This window comes from Kogia breviceps, chromosome 16 (genome assembly GCF_026419965.1).
Source record: "Kogia breviceps isolate mKogBre1 chromosome 16, mKogBre1 haplotype 1, whole genome shotgun sequence".
NCBI lineage: Eukaryota > Metazoa > Chordata > Mammalia > Artiodactyla > Physeteridae > Kogia > Kogia breviceps.
In genome coordinates, this window is record NC_081325.1 from 67595123 (window position 1) to 67616467 (window position 21345).

At 52.2% G+C, this 21345-nt stretch overlaps 1 protein-coding gene across 7 annotated transcripts in view; it reads left to right on the forward strand.

Moving 5' to 3' along the window:
• The window catches only part of FARP1 (FERM, ARH/RhoGEF and pleckstrin domain protein 1), a 289826-nt gene that overhangs the window by 263861 nt on the left and 4620 nt on the right, over window positions 1–21345 (forward strand). For all 7 annotated transcript variants that reach the window (XM_059042018.2, XM_067016604.1, XM_059042013.2 and 4 more), the window contains 8 exons: window positions 1454–1535; window positions 7891–8128; window positions 10757–10887; window positions 15757–15825; window positions 16082–16171; window positions 16797–16879; window positions 16968–17080; window positions 17491–17654. In XM_059042018.2, the coding sequence (XP_058898001.1) occupies window positions 1454–1535; window positions 7891–8128; window positions 10757–10887; window positions 15757–15825; window positions 16082–16171; window positions 16797–16879; window positions 16968–17080; window positions 17491–17654 (970 nt within the window). The remainder of the gene's footprint in view (window positions 1–1453; window positions 1536–7890; window positions 8129–10756; window positions 10888–15756; window positions 15826–16081; window positions 16172–16796; window positions 16880–16967; window positions 17081–17490; window positions 17655–21345) is intronic.

The following is a 21345-nucleotide window of genomic DNA, read 5'->3' on the forward strand; positions in this document are numbered from 1 at the left end:
GGATTCAGTGATGTAATGCACTCAGCACTGTAACCACCAGCTACCATTATTATTATTATTATTTTTCTCAGCCCCTGGATTTTCAACATCAGATACAGCCTGGAGCCAAAGAGATATAAATATATACCCAAATGCTCTGTTAAAAGTGCCCGCATCCACATACCCTGAGAAAACCATAATTCAAAAAGATACATGTACTACAGTGTTCACTGCAGCTCTATTTACAATAGCCAGGACACGGAAGCAACCTAAGTGTCCATCAACAGATGAATGGGTACAGAAGATGTGGCACATACATACAATGGAATATTACTCAGCCATAAAAAGAAACGAAATTGAGTTACTTGTAATGAGGTGGATGGACCTAGAGTCTGTCATACAGAGTGAAGGAAGTCAGAAAGAGAATAACAAATAACGTATGCTAACACACATGTATGGAATCTAAAAAAACGGTACTGATGAACCTAGTGGCAGGAATAAAGACACAGACGTAGAGAACGGACTCGAGGACACAAGGGGGTGAAGGGGAAGCTGGGATGAAATAAGAGAGTAGCATGGACATGTATCCACTACCTAATGTAAAATAGACAGCTAGTGGGAAGCAGCCGCATAGCACAGGGAGATCAGCTCGGTGCTTTGTGACCACCTAGAGGGGTGGGATAGGGAGGGTGGGAGGGAGGGGGACGCAAGAGGGAGGGGATGTGGGGATACATGTATACGTATAACTGATTCACCTTGTTGTACAGTAACAAATAGAAACTAACACAACACTGTAAAGCAATTACACTCCAGTAAAGATTTAAAAAAAAAAAAAGTGCCCACATCTTTGTCATCTACCACGCAGGATATCTGGGGGACCCCTGACCTGTCTCTGAACCTGGGGCTACCCCCTTGCCCTCCTCTGGGTCATTCTCCCCATACCTACCCCCGTGCATGGGTCTCCTGCACTTCCTCGATTATATTTTTCTCTTCCCAAGGGCTTTTCACACAGCCCTTTGTCTGTTTCAGACTAAGGGCTCTTGGGAGCTGAAACCTTGATTTTGAGGCTAAATCTTGCTTCTTACAAGTGTCTGTTAGTCCCAGTCTGTAAGGAAGAATCAGTTTCATGAGCTTTGTTACTGCAAGTCATCTCCACGCTCTTCTCATGCTGAGAAAATCACCCAAGTGTGGATGGGAAAAGGCATGTAAAATGAGACCAAATTAAAATGAACAGAAAATGGCTCTTCCCTGTCTGTTTCCAAGCACGGGTGGAATTCTTTGTCTGCAGAATGACTGGGGTAATTTCAGAGTCTCCTTCTGGCGCTAACATGCTGTGACACGCAGAGAAGGGAGAGGTACAAATAGGTGATAGGAAAGGAAGACATAAATGTTGATATTTTGTCATCTGGGGCCGGCACACTTTCCGGTCATGTTTTCGCTGCTAACACTTTGGTTTCCAACGCTTTGCTCGCAGGGAAGGCCGCTCGAATGCTCCCATCAGAGGAGATTACCAAAGAATTGGAGATGTGATGCTGAAGAACATTCAGGGCATGAAGGTGAGCTGCTGGGGGACTGGGGAGAGGGAGCCCCCCAGGGAAAATAATGCTGAGGCTGCCGGAGGCCTTGTTGGTGGATCCTTGCCCGAAAACACGTGGCCTGCTTCGGAGTCTGCATGTAGCACAGCCCCGGGGGAAACTCTTCCGTCTCCTCTAGATATTTTATTTGGAAGCATAAAGGAAGATCCAGTCACTTTGGGGGAAGCACTTTGAGTTCTTTTGCTCTTCCAGAGCTCTGTGTTGTAACCAAAACACCAGGTATTTTCTGTGACTAAGTCATTCGAAACTTGTTTTTAAAAATTATGTAGACAAAACATTGCTCGACTGAGCATTTCACTTTTTTAGTCGGTTGTTTTGGCTTCTTGTGGGCGTGACAAAAATATTGGATTCGGAGCTGTGTAGGAATTCCAGTCAATTCTGTGGCTTTCACTTGGTTTATAAGGTGAATATATTTTTAACCATCCAGCAATATCTACAATGATCCAAAAGAGCGAAAGTCTCCCCAGAGAAGTCAGCACATAGTGAACCGATATTCTGCCTCGTGTTTGAGATCTGCCCCACCTCTTACATCTGAAATTTTCATTTTTGCCTTCTCATTTTAATCCATTAATCATGCCTTTAATGTGGAATGTTTTAATTCACATAATTTATCTTTTGAATATAAATACATCTATATTTGCATTTTAAAGCAATCTTTCTATATCTCAACCACCCACCGAGCCTTCCCAATAACCTTAACTAATAACTAAGAGCAAAGCTTTCGCAACCCCCCAAAGCGGGCAGGTTGCTTTGTACTGCCACCATGCAGCCCATCCAACCATCCGTCTGTGGGTCCACCCACAGTCCATGCGTACTAGCTGAGCACCTATGACGTCTAAGGCACTCACAGAATAGAAGTTATTGTTGAGGTTTGAATTAACTCCTAAGAATCTAAGTTGTTTGGTGTTCGATTTGTTCCCCTTAGAATCATGTACCTCCTGAGATAGGACAGTGGGGACGGAGGGACCGAGGGACGGGGCAGGGGATGCAGGAAAGATAGGGTCGGAAACTACTCAAGGGGTGTCCCGTCGCTCTTAACAAGTTCAAGATATTATTTAACAGACCTTGAGCCTATTGCTCGCTTTTTCCTGGTGTTCAAAAAGCAACACGCCCCGCTTTGGGCTGTACCAGAGAGAGGCCGCGGAAGCCAGTAGGACTGCAGAACCCTATACGAAAAAAGCGAAGAGTCAGCTGAGGTGTTCCATGACGATAGTATCTTTAATGCCCTAAGTAAGGTGGATATACAGCGCTCAGATGGAACAGGAACAGACATCTTTTCACTTTGCATAGTGTTTTTTATTATTTTATTTTTTTAGAGCAATTTTAAGTTTACAGAAAAATTGAGCAGAAAACTCACACGGAGGCTCCATATTCTCCCCTTGCTCACACACACACACACACACACACCACACACACCACACACACCACACACACAACCACACACCATACATACACCACACACCACACATACACCACACAACACACACACACACCACACACACACACACCACACCACACCACACACACACCACACACACACACACACCACACACACCACACACATACCACACAACCACACACACACCACACACACAACCACACACACACCACACACACACACACACACACCACACCACACACACCACACAACCACACACACACACCACACACACAACCACACACACACACACACACACACACACCACACACAGTGTCTCCGTCCCCTAGTGTTAACACCTTGCCCTGGTGTAGCGTATTTGTTACAATCGATGAGCCAGTATGGATATATTATTATTAACTAAATCTGTAGTTTACATTAGGGTTCGCTCTTTGTGTCTTACATCCCGTGGGTTTCGCCGAGGGGGTGACGTCGCTAACGCACCGTGGCAGCATCGCACAGGGTAGTGTCCGTGGCCTAAAAACCCTCCGTGCTCCACCTGCATCCCCCCCTCCCCCAACCCGGCCAGCCACTCCTCTTTTACCGTCTCCGTAGTCTTTTCCAGAATGTTACATAGTTGGACTCACCCAGTGTAGCCTTTTCAGACTGGCTTTTCTCACTTGATAAAAGTAGCCTTTTTTCTCTCTTCTATAACACGTTTCTGTTACTGTTGTACTTCCTAATTTTCCCCATAGGAAGCCTCTCTCCCCATGTTCTGCACTTTTTTTCTTGGCCCAGTTTGGCTTTTACCTTTTCTCACGGTGCTCCCTTCCTTCTGCCTGCCTGGGATCCTGATCTGAGGCTTGGGCTCCTCCATGGACCTCGGGACAGTGGCAGACGCCTGCCAGCTCGGTCCCCGCCCCCTCGGGACGGCCCCAGAGTTCTGTTTGCCACCTCCCCTCGTGTCCCTCCGGCGGAAGGGTGCCCTACGGTAGACATCCGTCCTCCTCTCTGGTCACCTAGCACCTAAGGCCTCCTAAAAATAGACCTGGGGCTTCCCTGGTGGCGCAGTGGTTGAGAATCCGCCTGCCGATGCAGGGGACACGGGTTCGTGCCCCGGTCCGGGAGGATCCAACATGCCGCGGAGCGGCTGGGCCCGTGAGCCATGGCCGCTGAGCCTGCGAGTCCAGAGCCTGTGCTCCACAACAGGAGAGGCCACAGCAGTGAGAGGCCCGCGTACCGCAAAAAAAAAAAAAAAAAAAAAATAGACCTGATTTCCGCCCAGAGCAGTTCTTTCCCCCTCAGTCTAGTGAGTTGGCATTTTTGCATGTAGTCGGCTAACCCTCGGCTGTGCTGGCGTTTTAATTATTGGGCCGATGCCACCAGCATTTATAGCATGGAACTCTGTGCAGGCAGAATAAAAATAGATGGAGAGGCTCAGAGAGCCTCTGGCAGCCTTTTGGAGAAATTGAGTGGGTTTTTTTTTTTTTTGCGGTACGCGGGCCTCTCACTGCTGTGGCCTCTCCCGTTGCGGAGCACAGGCTCCGGACGCGCAGGCGCAGCGGCCATGGCTCACGGGCCCAGCCGCTCCGCGGCACGTGGGATCTTCCCGGACCGGGGCACGAACCCGCGTCCCCCGCATCGACAGGCGGACTCTCAACCACTGCGCCACCAGGGAAGCCAGGGGTGGTTTTTTTATTGTGGTTGTTATCGTCGGTCTTAAAGAATTTTTATAAAGTGTGGCGGGAACAACAGAAGGTCCCGGGCATGCAGAAGCCCACGTTGGCACTTTTGTCCAAAATGCTTCCGGCGAGCTCCAACTTGCAGTGTCTTTCCCGCTCACCCCCCACCCGTGCGTTTACCTGCACACGTTCAGGGGCTCAGCGGGGATGCTGACATCACCCTGCCGCTGTCCCCAGACCCTCCGCACGGGACCGAGGGAGCCGGCCAGGGGCTCCAATCCCTGCCTGGAAGTCAGAGGCTATCCAGATGGTGATCTCTAGCCCGGGCTGTGAACTTTCAACTGGAAACATCTCCCCAGATGCCCAAAGGCATTTCACAATCCACGCAGGCAGAGGAGGCCCCCCACCTTTTACCTGGACCCTTCCCCTGCCGGTCAGGCTGTGCCCTTCCCTCCCGGGCCCTGTCTTCCGGAGCCTCTGCCGCCTGCCCCTCTCCTCCTTCAGCTCCTCCTGCTTCCTTCCCTCCGCCTCAGTTCTCTCTTTCCCAGCTGACTCACCAGCTGCCTCTCGCCCACCCGTCCTCCCCAACCGCCATTTATATCGTAGACCGACTAGTCTCCAAACACGCCTGGTCTCTCTGTGGTTTAGAGAATACAGTCCAAGCTCTAGACCTGACCGAGGAAGCCTTCCCTCGATGATCTTTCACCTTCCACCTCCCGCCCTTCACATTCTACTCTGTGCTCCAATGACCTTGAATCCACCTCTCCAGGCACTCAGGGACTTGCAAGACCCCTTTCTGAGCGGGGTGCACGCGCTGGTTCGTTCGCTCACTGATGCATGCAGGCAGCAGACATCTCTGGAGCACCTGTGGTGTATATCAGGCCCCAAGGATGTAGTGACAGGACAGGCGCACTCTCTCAAATAAGGGACTGCACGTGTGAAAACACTGCATAGAGCTACACGCACGCCCACCCCTGCCGCATACATGTGCGCACACACACACAAGTGAGGGCATGTAAAACGGGCAGAATCCAAATAAACTCTGGGTTGTCCCAGTGTCAGCGTCCTGGTTGGGATATTGTGCTGTAGTTAGGCAAGACGTCAGCGTTAGGGGAAGCCGGCCGAAGGGTACCTAGGACCCCCCTGTATTTGTCTTTGCAACGTCCTATGAATCTATGTATATTTGTTTAAAGTCACAAAGTCAGCAGGGAGACCACGTGATAAAGGCTAAGATGGACAATAAGCCCAGGAGGAAAGAGGAGTCGCTAACTTGGCCTGCAGAGCAGGGAAGGCCCCAGAGCTGACCCTGAAGGATGGGGGGGAGCTGAGGGGGCCCGTCTTAGGAGCAGAGCGTCCTGTGCTAAGGTTCTGGGCGCCAGGGCCCGGCACATCCAAGGGCAGGTCGTTCAGTGGGTGTCCAGGGCGAGTAGCAAGAGGCCATGATGGAGAGGCGGAGCGGTTACATGCCAAGGGCCCCGGGTGCCCTAACGACGGCTCTGGAGTCTGTCCTGAGAGGGTGGACGTTCTGGTCGCATTGCAAGCAAGAGACGATGTACCCGTTTGCACTGGTGTAAGCTCCTTTCGGTGGCGCTCGACAGTCAGGCGTCAGGAGTGGAGACAGAGACCCCGATGGAGACACCATGGCAGCGGCCAAAACGGGCAGCGACCATGGGGTGAAGCCAGGAACAGGCCTGCTGTTTTTAGGAGGTGGAATCGGCGGAACTTGGTGAAGGAGGCAAAAAACGAGGGCATCTGGAATCTTATCCAGGTTTTCTGTCCTGAGTAGGCGGTTGCTGGCGGCACCCGTCCCGGGGTTAGAGCGTCACGCGGCAGCCTGAGTTGCGGCAGCGGGTATTGGGTTGGTGTCTGGACTCAACTGCGGCTCCCGCTCTTTGCGGAGCGTGGGAATGGGGGGGCGGGGGGCGGGGGGGGGAATCCAGATGTGGGAGGTAGCAGCGCACGGATGGTGAGCCCGCCTCTGGGAAATACTGATGGGGTAAGACGCGAGGACGGCAGCTGCGTGAGCAATTAACTCCCCCTGAACGCTCCGTCAAGCTTCTTGCCCCGCGTCTGTCTCCACCACCGCTGTTCAAGGAAAGCGATATTCGACAGCACTTGTTAAAGACGGTAGAGCAGACTTTATTCAGGACCGTTGCCATAGGTATGGGGACACGGCAGTGGGATTTTACAGTGGGAGAGAGGGATAGGGCTGAGCTCCAAGGGCACCGGGGGCAGGTGGGGCTCTACAGCCAAGGAGCAGGGCGGGGCTCAGAGGATGGGAAATTTCTGTGACGAGACGTCACGGTCGTGAGGGGGGACTCCGGCTGAACCGACCTAACAGGATTCTTTGCCGAAGACAAGTCGGGTGCTCAGACATCACCTGGGGACGGCGGGGGATGCAGACCCCAATGTCAGGGGTGACCAGGTATCCGGGGTGGAGGGTCCTGGCTGAACCGACTCAGCATGGTTCTCAGCGAAACGGGATTGTACGAGGAAGGGCACGGACAGGCCTGGGAGAAGCTTCAGGAACCTGACAAGAGTTTGCTCAAGCAAAGGATCTCGGTCAGACCCCAGTAGAGAAGGACGGAGTCTCATTCCCATCCGCTCCCCGGAATCCAGCAGAGCAGGACATGCTCAATTATTACAAGATCAAATTGGAGGGGGGGGGCAGTTAAACAGAAATACGTAGTTTTAACTATATGACGTTTATTCAGTGGCCCTGGCCTATTTGTCGTTTTTTGATGTTTAGGAGAAGCCCCCAAGCCCCCCGAACGAGCTCCATTGTGTTATTTACCCCCAGTTTTGCCAGTCTTGTTTTGAAAGGACATGTATACCTCTAATGTTATATATACATCTCAAATATTTTATAATCTCTGCGTATTTTAAACTGCACAATGCTTTAATAGAGCTCTTTATTCCATCCTGAGAAGTTAAATAGTGAAATATTAAAAACGTGTAATTAAGTAAATGGAATGAAGTAATGAAAGCGAAGGTGATCGCTTTTGAGTGTCAAAATGGGTGGACCATGTGGCTGAGCAGGACTCCGCCCCCTCCCCTCCCCCTCCTCTCCCCCTCTCCTCCCCCTCCCCCTCCCCCTCTCCTCCCCCTCCCCCTCCCCCTCTCCTCCCCCTCCCCCTCCCCCTCTCCCCCTCCCTCCCCTCTCCTCCCCCCTCCCCCCTCTCCCCCTCCTCCTCCCCCGTCCCCCTTTTGTCTCCCCGGCTCCCTGCCCCACCTGCTCCCGGGTCTCGCCCCCCAGCAACTGGCGGCGCATCTGTGGAAGCACAGCGAGGCTCTGGAGGCGCTGGAGACCGGCATCCGGGGCTCCCGGCGGCTGGAGAGCTTGTGCCGAGACTTCGAGCTGCAGAAGGTGTGCTACCTGTCGCTCAACACCTTCCTCCTGCGCCCGCTGCACCGGCTCATGCACTACAAGCAGGTCCTGGAGCGGCTGTGCAAGCACCATCCGCCCAGCCACGCGGACTTCAGGGACTGCCGAGGTGAGTGCGGGGGGCGGGGTGTCTCGGGGATCCTGTGTCCCAAGAGGGGCAGATGCGCTTTTCAGGACCTGCTGAAATATTTTCTGTCCCCTTTTGGTCTTTCACGTGAAGAAGGCGGTAGTGATCACCATGGCTTCTCTTTTCCGTCCCCTCTTGCGTGCATCTTCTCCTTCCGTCCTGCCTGGTTTAGTGCAGAGAACCCCGGAGAAGCGCCACTTAGAGTCAGCCCCTTACGGGAAGCTTTCCTCTACCTCCCTGGTGGAAACTCATCACCTCCCCTTGGACGGGCCACAGAAAACGGCTGGTAATAAATACTCTTCCTCATTGCTGCGGGGCGTTTCTAAGGTCACCCCAATAAGCATTTCACCTGTGTTAAACTCTCAGTCTTCACGAGATATGGGGGCTACTGAGACCAGAGAAGTTAAGGAACCTTCCCAGAGTCACACAGCTGGAAAGTAAAGGACATGCAGCCTAAGCCCAGAACCCATATTCTCAACCATCCTACCCTCCCGACTGGCTCATGATGACATGACTCACTGTCCCCCGCTCAGCACCTGGGCCAGGTACTCTGCCAGGGATCTTACGCTAACACCTTTAATCCTTTAACAACCCCATGAGAGCACTATTGTTATCCCATTTTATAGATAAGAATACTGAGGCTCAGAGGGGGTAAAGGACTTGTGTCCCTCAGCTGGCGAAAGAGCAGAGCTGGCATTCCGGACCATGCTTTTCCCACTGGGCCACGCATCGTCTTTTTGAACCTGCATCCTCTGCCTCGCGTTGTATGTGGTCTGTTACTGTCCACGCCCCCTGGCTTGGACCTGCAGCCCCTTGGGGGCCAGGCCCTGAGGCCTGTCGCTGGGTCCCCTGCACTCTGCAGCCAGTCCTTGCACAGAACGCACCCTCCGCAGGTGGCTCTTGACAGATAACATGGATTCGCACACCCGTTAGTATGTCAAGACCAGTGTCTCTTGCCTAAAGTATTATAAACTTAATCTCAGTTTTTAGAAAGGCAACCGAAGAAAAGATTTGTCGGAGTAGTGAAGACATTGGGAGTCCATGGAAGGGCAACAGGAACGGCTCAAGGCGCGGTTTGGGCTTGAAACAGACCGTGCTGCCCCCTGCCTTGCGCCTTGGTATATGCTGTCCCTTCTGCTGGGACTCCTCGCCACCACCTCCTGGTCCTCTCCCTGGCACAGTCCTCTTTTAAGGCTTAATCTGTGCCTCACCCTCAAGGCTGGGTGCCTTGTCCTGCCTTTTTGGCAGTCCCGGTTGGCTGTGCCTGGATGAGGTGACCCAGGGCCCTTCCCAGCTCCCAGGACTCAGACCTGCGTAGATCTCTTACCCGGGAGGGAGAGGGACGTCTCTAGTTTTGCACGTGCTATTCTCAGTCCAACTTGCCTCGTTTTGCATTTTACTATTTTGCTAAACAGTCTCCATTGAGAAAAGTCTGTTCTTCACAATTAAATGGCAAAAATGTCTGTTCCCTAGCTGAAAACGTAAGGTGGAATCACCTGTAGAAAGACTGGGCAGATCGAGGAATATCTGAACATAGATTTCCTGAACGTGAGGGATGCGGAGAAGCCAAGAGCTGTTCTAGAATGCTTCTGGGGCCAGGCTGCCATCCGTTTTCCTCTTAGAGCTTTTGCACGCCCACCGCACTAAACGTTCAGTGCCCGGGAATTGTTTGTTGGACTAAATCGGCTGGTCATGTCTAAAGACAGAGCAAGCTCTGGGTTTGTCACTGTGGCTGAGACAAGAAGCATTCTGTGATGAGAAGCCAGGAAGCATTTCCTTTGCATCCCCAGGGAGACAGCAAAAAAAAAAAAAAGGAATGCTTCCTGCCACAGTTGAGGTGCTGGGGGGAGGTGGGGGGCGCGGTGTTTACTGTCCTGAAGATCGAAGTTCAGTGGACAAATGTTTCTTGCTTTCCCTTGACAAACAGACCAAAATGCTCAGCTACTATGGATGTACCTGCCACCCAAACCCGTGCTAACAGGGCACCAGCTCCTTTTCCATATTGGATGCCCGTCAGCATAGGGGAGATGTGCCCACATTGGAAAACTTAGTTTGCAGCTGTTCTTTACAACCACTTTATAAACACTATAAATGTCTGCAGAAGGAAGAACCGGGGTGTGTTGGAATGTTCGTTACCCAAAAGTGTTGCACTACCAGTTAGGCCCTTTGCCAGAAAGATCCCTCCTTTGCCCTAGATTTTTCTATGGCTTTTCTGTGCTCTCTCTGCTCTGTTCTTTCCAGGTAACAGGGAAGGGAGGGAAATCTCTGCCCCTGGGACAGAATTCCAGGCACTCGTATTCCCTTGCTGCTGTCCCTTTATGCCAATGAGTAATTCTAACTGAAGGACAGCTGTACACCAGCAAGCTATGAAGGGGGCATTGATATTTTCAAGATGGCTTTGGGGAAACGAAAGCAAAGCCAATCGATACATAAAGTAAATCACTCCATTTTTATTATTGAGAATTAGCAGTGTTTTCCCTACAAGGATGGCTTCGTTATAGTTCAGCTACAGGATATTACTCTGGAGAACTGATCTTAAAGATATTGGGGGAAAAAATGACCCTCGTCTGCCATTAATGCTGCAGCTTTTGTGTCCATTTCCTTCCTTAGCTGCTTTGGCAGAGATCACGGAAATGGTGGCCCAGCTTCACGGTACGATGATCAAGATGGAGAATTTCCAGAAGCTGCATGAACTCAAGAAAGATTTGATTGGCGTTGACAATCTTGTGATTCCAGGAAGGGTAAGCAGCTGTGCTCTCTGTGTGCTTTGGAGGTAAAGCCAGAAAGACAACATTTAAATGACTTACGTTTGAACCTTTTGAATATGGACACTCCCAAGTTAAAATATCGTCCTTCTGAAGTGGCTTCCTTCCCCCACTGGGGGACAATTTAGGAAAAATGCCTTGAACATAACTGTGTCAATTCAAAAATTTTGTGTTAGAAGGAGATAAATCAATCAATCCTTCCACCTCATATGCTGCTTTTTCTCCTTACTGGTTGATCCACTCGTTTACTTTTTCCCCGCCATATTCTGAGCAGATTTGAGATTACTTATTTTATTTTTTAAAATTTAGGTAAATAAAAATGGAAGATAAAGAAAAAAAGAATTTTAAGAATTGGGTAAAATGGAGATAGAAAGCAGAGAAAAAGCTAGTGCGTGAAAGCAGGCAATAAATTCTCATGTAAGAAAAGTCTTTTTTTAAAGATGCAATTTACAGGGACTTCCCTGGCGGTCCAGTGGTTAAGAATGTGCTTCCACTGCAGGGGGCACAGGTTCGATCCCTGGTTGGGGAACTAAGATCCCACATGCCATGTGGTGTGGCCAAAAAAAACCAAAACAAAACAAAAACCAATTTGCATAATGTAATTTTAATTTGGAATTAAAATAACATTTTAGCCAGAACATGATTCTGGGAGAGATGCAAATTCACTTACGCTATTAACCTTTACTTCCCCATGTGCATGACACGTAGGTCATTCACAATAAAATAGGGCTTTATTATCCAAACACACTCTCTCCACGCCAGTGGGCATTTTAAAGATACAGGGTAGCCTGCCTTTTTCCAATTCTCTTCCTAGGAAGCAGTCATTGACCAGGAATTAAAAATACTAGTCAGTTGCTGTGCCTCATCAAATCTCTCTGTGGGGAGTTTTTCCACTAGTCCCCTATCTTGAACCTCATCCAGGTTCAGAAGGGAATTTTAGCCCCTTTGATCTGCCTTAATCTTCAGACAAGTATCCCATGTGTCAGGGGCTTCTAGTTTTATCTGACAGGTAGCCTCGCTGGAAACTTTCAATCCGTGTAACTCAGAGAAGATAAGGGAACATCCCTCATCTTTTGGGTATTTGGGTCTTTTTGTTGGGAATCCTAATTACAAAGCCGACCAGAATACCAGCTATAAAATGTTGTCAGAAGAGTTATGCGGTAAATGCTGGGTGGAAATTAAAGCCGGGATTCACTTCAGCTCTGCTGGTGAGAAAATCCTGCCGGGACTCAGTACACGACAATCACGTTTACCTATGCATGCAGAAGCCTTGAAAGCCTGGTGGAATCAATGTAATTTTCTCTTAACTTTGGATGTTATAAAATATTTAGCGTATCATGCTACATGGCAAACAGAGCATCTGTAAGGAACTTATTTTGAGGAATCGTTTCCACGGTGCTATGAAAAGAGCAGTGGATTGGAGTAGGTGGTCCGGGTTCAGTTTCTGGCTCCACCAGAATTGGGATGGCTCACTTACTGGAATGTTCCTTCCCTTCTGTAACATGGGGATCATACCTTCTCCGTTCGTAGGTGATACGGATCAAATGAGATTTAAGGTGCAAAACTAACACAATGAATACGAATTACCTTCCTCTTCCCCCACCTACACTTATTTGAAGAGTCTAAGTTTATGCTTATTATAATGTCATTGAGTACACGGCACAGCATTGTAGAAGGCACCAGAAGCTTTTCATCAGATACGGGCTCTCTCACCCACCAACTGACCAGGTGATCTGGGCAAGTTCCTTACTCATTTTGCTCCTCAGTTTCCTTATCTGAAAAATGGGGATGAATTTACAGGCTCACACATGCAGCTAATATAAGCACCCAGCACGTGTCAGGCTCACACCACGTGCTAAATAAAAGAAGGTCATTATTATTGATGAAGCTGAAGTCAGAATTGGGGTGCTGGTTACACACTGCAGACCCGCCTTAACTGCATATTCTTATGTTCATCTGCCCGCTTCACGGCCGCTCACTGTTTCAAAGTCAGCCCTGACTGAAATGGGAAGGAGGAGGGATCTAAGACCCTCAGAGGGGCGAGTTCTAAGATGGGCTGTTCCACACACGGAGGCTAATTGATTATCTTTCTATTTTTTTTTTTTTAAGTCTTTATTGAATCTGTTACAATATTACTTCTGTTTTACGTTTTTGGTTTTTTTGGCCGCGAGGCAATGTGGGATCTTAGCTCCCCGACCAGGGATCGAACCCGCACCCCCTGCATTGGGAGGAAAAGTGTTAACCACTGGACCGCCAGGGAAGTATCCTGGTTTTTTGTTTTTGTTTTTGTTTTTGTTTTAATTTTAAATTATCGAATAACCTGATGAGTGGAAAGAAGGCTCTGACAGATTTATCTACCGGTGGAATTAGAAAAATTGAGATTTCAAGGTGAGTGGCTAATGTTCCAGGTCCCTGCAGTCTAATTCCTCACCCAGCTTTTGGACATAATCCTGCTACCCTCCCGCTAGGGTCAGGCTGAGATGAGGTCATGTCCTGGAAGGCAGGATTCATACCCCCCCCCCACCCCAGCCCCGGAGGCAAAGGCCCCAGCGCACTCCGGCCTGAGCCAGGGCCGCAGGGTGTGTTTTCTGTCCCTAAGAGTTCTGTGCCTGAGAATTCTTCCAGGAGGATAGTGGAGGTTCATTTGGATAAAACTCAGAGGCCTGGATATTGTGAATTTCATTCCAGTAGGAAGCAGCTTGAGCTTAAGGATATTAGGAGCCTTTTCTTTTTCTCCTATTTCATGGTTTTTTAAAAAAATTAAAAAACAATTCTGGGCAGGAGGCATTTTCCATCTCCAGCCCTGAGACAGTGATCTGAGTCCATAGCCCTTCTGCAGAAGCTCCATCTTCCCCTTCCCACATCCGCAAGATTCGTTAAGAAGACGCACATAGAACAACATGGGATATGCGAGCCGGGAACAGGAGTGAGGGCACAGCAGGGTCACCACTCCTCATTCTCTGATCCCCTTCAGTGATGAAAGCCGTCCCCAAACACCGTCTCTTCGTACGGTACCGTTGCTGTCTGATAGCATCCATCCCATGGACCAGCAAGTATTTCTTATGTGTCACTTTGTTGATCTCCAAAATATGTCAGTTAAATCGCCAGCAGATGTTGTCTTTGAGTGACATTTCATAAAGGACCAAAGCCAGGGTCAGGCTGTGCAGAGTCTATAGAATGCAAGTGAACTGGTTGAGTCCCTGTTCTTGGCTCGTTAGCTACTGAGGTCACAGGAAAACTAGGTAACAAACAGCCCCAATACTTAGTGACTGAAGGCAACCTTTTAGTGTATGTCACGGTGTTGTGAGTTGGGAATGGGGCAGGACTCAGCCAGGTGGTGCTTCTTCCTGTAGGGCATCGACAGAGGTCCCAGATGGGCTGACCTGGAGGGGCCGAGGCTTACACTTGGCAGACGGCTGGAGGCTGGGCTCAGCTGGGACCGTGCACCTGAGAGCCCATGAGGGGCCTCTCCAGCTTGGGTTCAGGGTGGCCTCACTGCTTAATGTGCAGTTTAGGGTCCCCAGAGCAAGTGTTCCCAGGCACAAAGCGGAGGCTATGTGTAGTTTTATGACCTGGTCTCAGAGGTCACACGTCATCACTTCCATACTATATTTGTCAAATTGGTCACCAGTCTACCCACATCCAAGGGAAGGGGACAGAGACCAGCCTCTGTGGGAAGAATGTCAAAGAACTTGCAGCTGTGTTTTAAAAGCAGCTCTGTGGAAACATAGTTTGGCGGTTCCTTCATAAGTTAACCACAGAATTTCCTCATGGCCCAGCAATTCCACTCCTGGCTCTATACCCAGAAGAACTGAAAATAGGTGTTCAAACAAAAACTTGAACATGCATGTCTACAGCAGCACTGTGCAGAGTAGCCAGAAGGGGAAACAACTCAAACACCCATCAGCAGCCTAAGTGGGCAAACAAAGCGTGCCCTATCCATGCAGTGGAATATTCAGCCACAGAGAGGACACGTGCCACAGCAGGGATGAACCTTGAAAACATTATGCTAAGTGAAATAGGCCAGACACAAAGAGCTACATAGTACATGTTTGACTTATATGAAATAGGCAAATCCATAGAGACAGAAAACAGATTGGTGGTTGCCAGGTGCTAGGGGAGGCGGAAACGGGAAGTGAGACATGGGGACTGACTGCTTAATGGTGATGAGGTTTCCTCTTGGGTGATGGAAAGTTCTGGACCTAGATGGTACTGATGAATGCACTAAAGGTCATGCAGGGTAAGTTTTATGTGTATTTTACCACAATTTTTTAAATGATAGTTTTGTGGAGGGTTTCTGAAGTGCCCCCGAATGGCCTGTGCCCTCAGAAGTTTATAGTCGGGAGGGGAGAGTTCCTTTCTGGCTCTTTCATCCTAGAACACAGTTACTAGTTTTTGAGAACCAGATTTTAAGTCGTGGAGAAGATTCCTCTATTCACAGTTCTCTCCTATGGCGTACCTGTCTTCCTGGTCCCCGGCTGCCACTTTGTATCCATCCAGGGGCCTTGTCCCCTGCTCGCAGCCAGAAGCCCTGAGGGCCTGGGGGTTAAGTGTAGAGTGATAGGTCCGGGTGTGAACCCGCGCACCGCACAGGCCAGCGGACCTCCGACCGCCAGCTGCTTCTTTGGTAGTGGAGCCAAAGCTAGCCCCTGCCTTGCAGGTTGCTCAGAAGGAGAGGAGCTTAGAGGCGGCACAGCGCGGCATTCGGTAAATAGGAGCTGTGACGGATACGATTTTTAGCGTGAAAGGGACCACGGTGGGCGGAAGCATCTCACATCGCGTTGAGTCTGCGCTGACGCGGCTTTGCAGGCTCCGAGGCAGCTCGCGGGTGTGTTTTCTCTGCAGGAATTCATCCGCCTGGGCAGCCTCAGCAAGCTCTCCGGGAAGGGGCTCCAGCAGCGCATGTTCTTCCTGGTAAGTGGTGAGAGCTGTTTGTTCAAGGTGATCGGTGACTTGTGAGCCCATGGAACCAGCAAGGGTCACGGCGCTGGGCCTCGGACACCCCAGAGGGGGGGGTACCTGGGAGGTAGGAGGAGCAACCAGAGCTGCTCAGACTGGAGCTGTTGAGAGCCACGAATTGTCTTGTCGGATTCTGAAAACGTAGTTTCTGTACTTGTTGGTTTCAAACGGAGCCCATTCATCTCAGCCGCGCTTGTCCTTGTTCTTCTAGTTCAACGACGTCTTGCTGTACACGAGCAGGGGGCTGACGGCCTCGAATCAGTTTAAAGTTCACGGGCAGCTCCCGCTCTACGGCATGACCGTGAGTATGCGCCGTGGGCACGGGATGGGGACCTCTGCCTCTGGGCTGCCTGCCGGGTGCAGGAGCCAGTGACGGGGCGGGGCTTGACAAGGAAGTGAGAGCATCACAGGCGCTGTGAAAAACCTGGGCCTTGTTAGGGCTCCCCCTAGAGGGGCCCCGGGACCTCACTCCCTGTCCCGCACCTGGCGTGCACGGCTATGTTCCTTCCGGAAGCAAGTGCAGAGGCAAGCTGCCGTGCCTGCGTGGTGTGAACTTGCCTTTCACTGGCCGGTGCCTGGCCCCGGGGCCCTGAGAGGCCATCCTCCACCATCCATGTGGAGTGAAGACCAGCAAGCAGCCTTTCTCCCGAGACGTCCAGTGGACGGCCGTCCATATTCTGTGATCCTTGGTGGGCAGAGTCAGGGTGCCAGTGTGCGCCAGTGTGGCTCTCCTCAGTGGTCGCGTAGAGGGAGGTTTATGGCTCTCACGGAAAAATATAATGCATTTTGACCTTGCTTTCACCCTCCCGATGGGGACTTGTTTGGACTTGGTTCCGCGGAGCTGTAGTCAGTTCGGTGAACGTTTGAAAACGCACTGAGTATCCCACCCCCTGCTCGGCAGTGACTTATGAACACTCGCCCCACAGATGGAGGAAAGTGAGGACGAGTGGGGCGTGCCCCACTGCCTCACCCTGAGGGGCCAGCGCCAGTCCATCGTCGTGGCTGCCAGGTAATGCGGGAAGCCTGACCTTTGACCTCGGTGCCCCTTCTCCCCACTGTGGCCTGGAAATACCTGACGTCCATCTCTCCTCCGTCAGTTCTCGGTCCGAGATGGAAAAGTGGGTGGAGGACATACAGATGGCCATTGACTTGGCGGAGAAAAGCAGCAGCCCCGCCCCCGAGTTCCTGGCCAGCAGCCCTCCTGACAGCAGTAAGCGTTGCACAGAAAATTGCCTTACCGATGCGCCCCGTATCCACAGTCTACGTTTGTGTCTTAAGCTAAAAATCAAGGAGCTTAGTTTTTGTAAAAGTTAAAACAAGCAAACAAACCAAACCCCTTAAAAGAGAAGGAGCGAGCGGAGAAATCGCATCTTTTCTGGGCCAGCACTACCGCTTGTCAGCCTCTGGGGGGCGAGGGGCGGGGAGAAAACTGTTAGGGGCTCCCTGGCAGAGGGACTGGCGGGACGCCCCTGGCCAAGCCCTCGCTGCCAGTGTGACTTCCTGCTCGGTGGGCGCCCGGGACCCCCAGCCTTCCCATCCCATTCGGCCCCTGCGAGGGAGCGGGACAGGGGCCCTCCTGGCGAGCAGAGAGGAAAGCGCCGCCTCTTGCTGCCCCCGCAGAGTCCCCGGAGGAGGCGGCGGGCGACCAGGAGTCGGAGGACGACCTCAGCGCCTCGCGCACCTCGCTGGAGCGCCAGGCCCCGCACCGCGGCAACACCATGGTGCACGTGTGCTGGCACCGCAACACCAGCGTCTCCATGGTGGACTTCAGCGTGGCCGTGGAGGTAGGGCCGGGGAGGGGGGTCCGGCCTCGGGCGCCGGCCTTCTGAGCATGCGCGCTCTGCGGGCCCACAGGTGCCCCGGCCTTGGCGTCTGTCCGTTCCCAGGCCGCCTGTACAGTGATGGTTTTCTTTTGTTCTCTGGACCGTGCCCTCTCCTCTCGCGGAGTTAGCCACAGGGCGGGGACTGTGCGTGCCTTTATTCGTGTGTCCGCGCCGAGAGGTCCGGATGGGCCGCCCAGGCGCCCTTCTTGCTGCGTCCTGGAGCAGCCCCCGGAATCGGGTGCGGGGAGGCGGTATGGTCGGAAAGCTGGTGCCAGCCAGGGCCGCAGCAGGTGGGTGTAGTTCATGGAAGAACCTGCAAGAAGCCGGCTCTCGGAGCGTCCCGAAGATCTGGCTTTGGGGATGGGGGCTCTCCCTGTATTGCGACCGTGAACCTTCCAGAACTCTCCAAACCTCATTCCCTAATAGTCCTCCAGTCCAGGTCCATAATCCCTCGCGTTTCAGAAAACGCAAAGCCCAGAAAGCTCTAAAACCGCGAAGTTCTCTTCATACCCCACCGACAGCAGAACCTGACCTGAGCGGTCAGGAGGCGCTTTATCGGTTTTGTGAGCGCGTCCTGTTTTACTACAGAATCGCTGTTTGATTCTGGGCTACAACCCCGGACCCCACTGCCTGGGGTGCCATAGAGGACAGGCACTGGATTATCTTTCTAAAATCTGACAAATTCTGAATTCCTAAGTGTGCGTGGCCCAAAAATGTCACATAGGAGATTGTGAGCCAACAACAGCTGTTTATTTCCTGAACCAACGGTATGTTGGCTCAAATGAGCCCAACAATTCTTGATGGATAGTCCATAGGGGTTCTCTGAGACGGTTTTCTGGCACTGACCTTCACACTTCCACGGAACTGCGTTTGTTGAGTTTCCCTGCTACAGCTAATGTTCTAACACCCATGCTTCCCTGTCATAACACCCTCCTCCTCAGGGGGCTGTGTCTCAGCGGCGTGGAGCCACCCCGATGGTACCTGGCCTTCCCTCTCCTGCACCCGCCCCACAGGGGGCGGGGCTTTCTCCTCCCGAGGGGCTCACCGCACTCATCACCCTCCCTCCCATCACATTTCCACTGCATCTGTTGGCAAAGCTTGCCAACCGGCGACTTCTTCCAGGGAACAGGGATCTTTCCAGCAAGGAGGGGAGCAGTGACCATCTGGAGGTAGGAAGTACCTGATCACATCTGTTCCATGCAGGCTAGTGCAGTGAGGCCAGGGGAAGGGCGGGGCCGTGCGGGGGGAATCCTCTTTGCTTCGCTTTCTACTCGCCTTTGCGATGTGTAGTCGCCTTTGCGATGTGTAGTCGCGGCTGTGGAGGTGTGCGAATTTGGTAGGTATGAACCTTCCTCCTTAATCCTGGAGGCATGCAGGCGGTTCAAGAATGCAGCTCAGACACAGCTCCTCGAGCCCAGCTTTTCAGGGTGACAGCCTGCACTGGTGCCGTGTGTGTGCGCGTGCGCGCGTGTCCGTCCGTCCTCAGACCAAATTCTGCCTGCCACCTGCTTGGTTACAGCCCGTCAACGAAGAACAGGGTTTTCCGTTTTTGAGTGGTTACTACAACTATCTTTGATTTTACCCCTTGGCTCAAGAAGCCTAAATCAGTATTCGGCCCTTTGAGGAAAGGTTTGCTGAACGCTGTAGCCCATGGGAGCGAGCCCTGAGCCAGTGTGGTTTTAAGGTGACAGTGCCGCTTGGATGCTCGTGGAACTGGCGCATCTGTCGCTCTGTCAGTGTCCCTTCCTTGCCCGATCTCCCTTCCTCAGGGCGTGTGGCTTCAGTCTGGTGTCTGTGCTGGGCTGCTGGGGGTGCCACATGCCCCTGGATGACCCGAGTTGGGGGAGGGGGCACGAGGGAGTGGTTGCTTCCTTCCTGACGTGCTTTCTCACCGTCCCCGGCACCAGATTCTCTCCCTTCTAGGGCTCGTGCAGGTAGAAGTGAGCGAGGGGGATGGTTAGGGGCTGCGTGAAATTGAGCTGGCCTCCGCGGCAAGTCTGGGGGCCCGTCGGGGTGCCGACTCTAGGACGGCCAGTGTGAAGCCTTGCGTAGGCTGTAGGGCCAGCGGAGGGCTCAGAGGTGAAACAATCAAAGTCGTGTTGCAAGACGAGCTGGGAGGCGGTGGAGACTGGGGAGAGAGGAGGGTGTTACTCAGCCGTCTGAACACAGGTGAGGACCAGGAGGATGAGGGAACTGCAGTGAGAGGGAGAAGTAGGGGTGAGGACCCGCATTTCCCGTGGCTGCCGTGACACATCCGAAACCGCTTAACAGCAGCAGTGTGTCCTCTCACAGTGCTCGAGGCCGTAAGTCCACGATCAGGGTGTCAGCAGGGCTGGCTCCTTCTGGAGGCCCTGGTCCACGTCTCTCTCCTGGTGGCTGCCAGCCACCCTCGGTGTTCTCTTGGCTTGTGGACACATCACTCCAGTCTCCACCTCTGTCTCACTTGGCGGGGGGGGGGGGGGGGGGGGGGGTCTCCCTGTGTATCTGTTAAAAAGTCCTCTTCCTATGAGGACACCAGGCATTGGGGTCAGGACCCACCGTACTCCAGCAGGACCTTCTCTTAACTTGATTGTATATCTGCAACGACCCTGTTTGTAAATACGGTCACCTTCACAGGTACTGGGACTTTGGGCATGAATATCTTCTGGGGGGGGGGGGGACACGAATCAATCCACAACAGGCATGGAGCAGTTGGGAGCCAAGAAGAGGGAAGAGCAGAGAGGCCTTCCTCCAGTCTGGGAAAGGCAGGGAGTGGGCATCAGCCGTTGCCAGACTGGGAATGTTGACGTCTCCCGTAAAGGCAGCACACGGAGACTGGTCCGGGTTGGAGAGAGACCCAAAGGCCATTTGCATAGACAGAAGGCTCAGGCTCGTGAGAGCAGCCTAGGGTCCACGTGAGCTGAGCAGGAGACTGGAAGTGCCTACGGGAGTGAAGCCGAGGGAGTGAGAGTTCGGTGGGGCTGGCCAGTTTGGAGGGCACTGGGGGGCAAGGAGAGACCAGTGGGTACAATTACTAAGGAGCATCTAATCTGTTAAGCGGGCAAAGCTAGAAGGACTTACTCAGAACGAGTACGCTGGCATGTTCCAGGAGGATTCAAGGCTGCTGGCAGAAGTTGAGTGTTCTCATGAACCTGGCTCATGAATGAAGTGTGTAAAGCACACTGGGTCGGACTGGCTATTGTTCCAAAGGTAAATGCATCTAAGAGAAAGGGTTGTGGGGGGCTCTGGAGGAATGTACTTGATTCAGTGTAAGGAAAGGAAAACGTGCTGCTCTCCTTCCTCAGAGTGAGACCTGCATCAAATCTCCACTCTCGTTGCCACCATCACCTGCTGGAACCCTGGAACACACAGCTTCCCCTTTTCTTGTGCCTTTTGCCAGGGGGGGCAAGCGGCCGCCAGCAGGCGTGAGGGCACACTGCCTGCGGTGCCACAGGGGCAGCTCTGCTTCCTGTGTTCTCTCGGCCTCACACGCCGTCTCCCCCGTCAGAATGCAAGCGACTCGCAGCCTGAGCCGTTTAAACTCTTCTCACAGGGGCCTCACTTAAGAATGCCTATTGGATTAAACACAGGTCACGGGAAAAGCCCCAAAGGGGTGGAATGAAGTAGACGCAGAGGTGGGTGTACGTATATTTTATTGTGGTGCGCTTGCCCG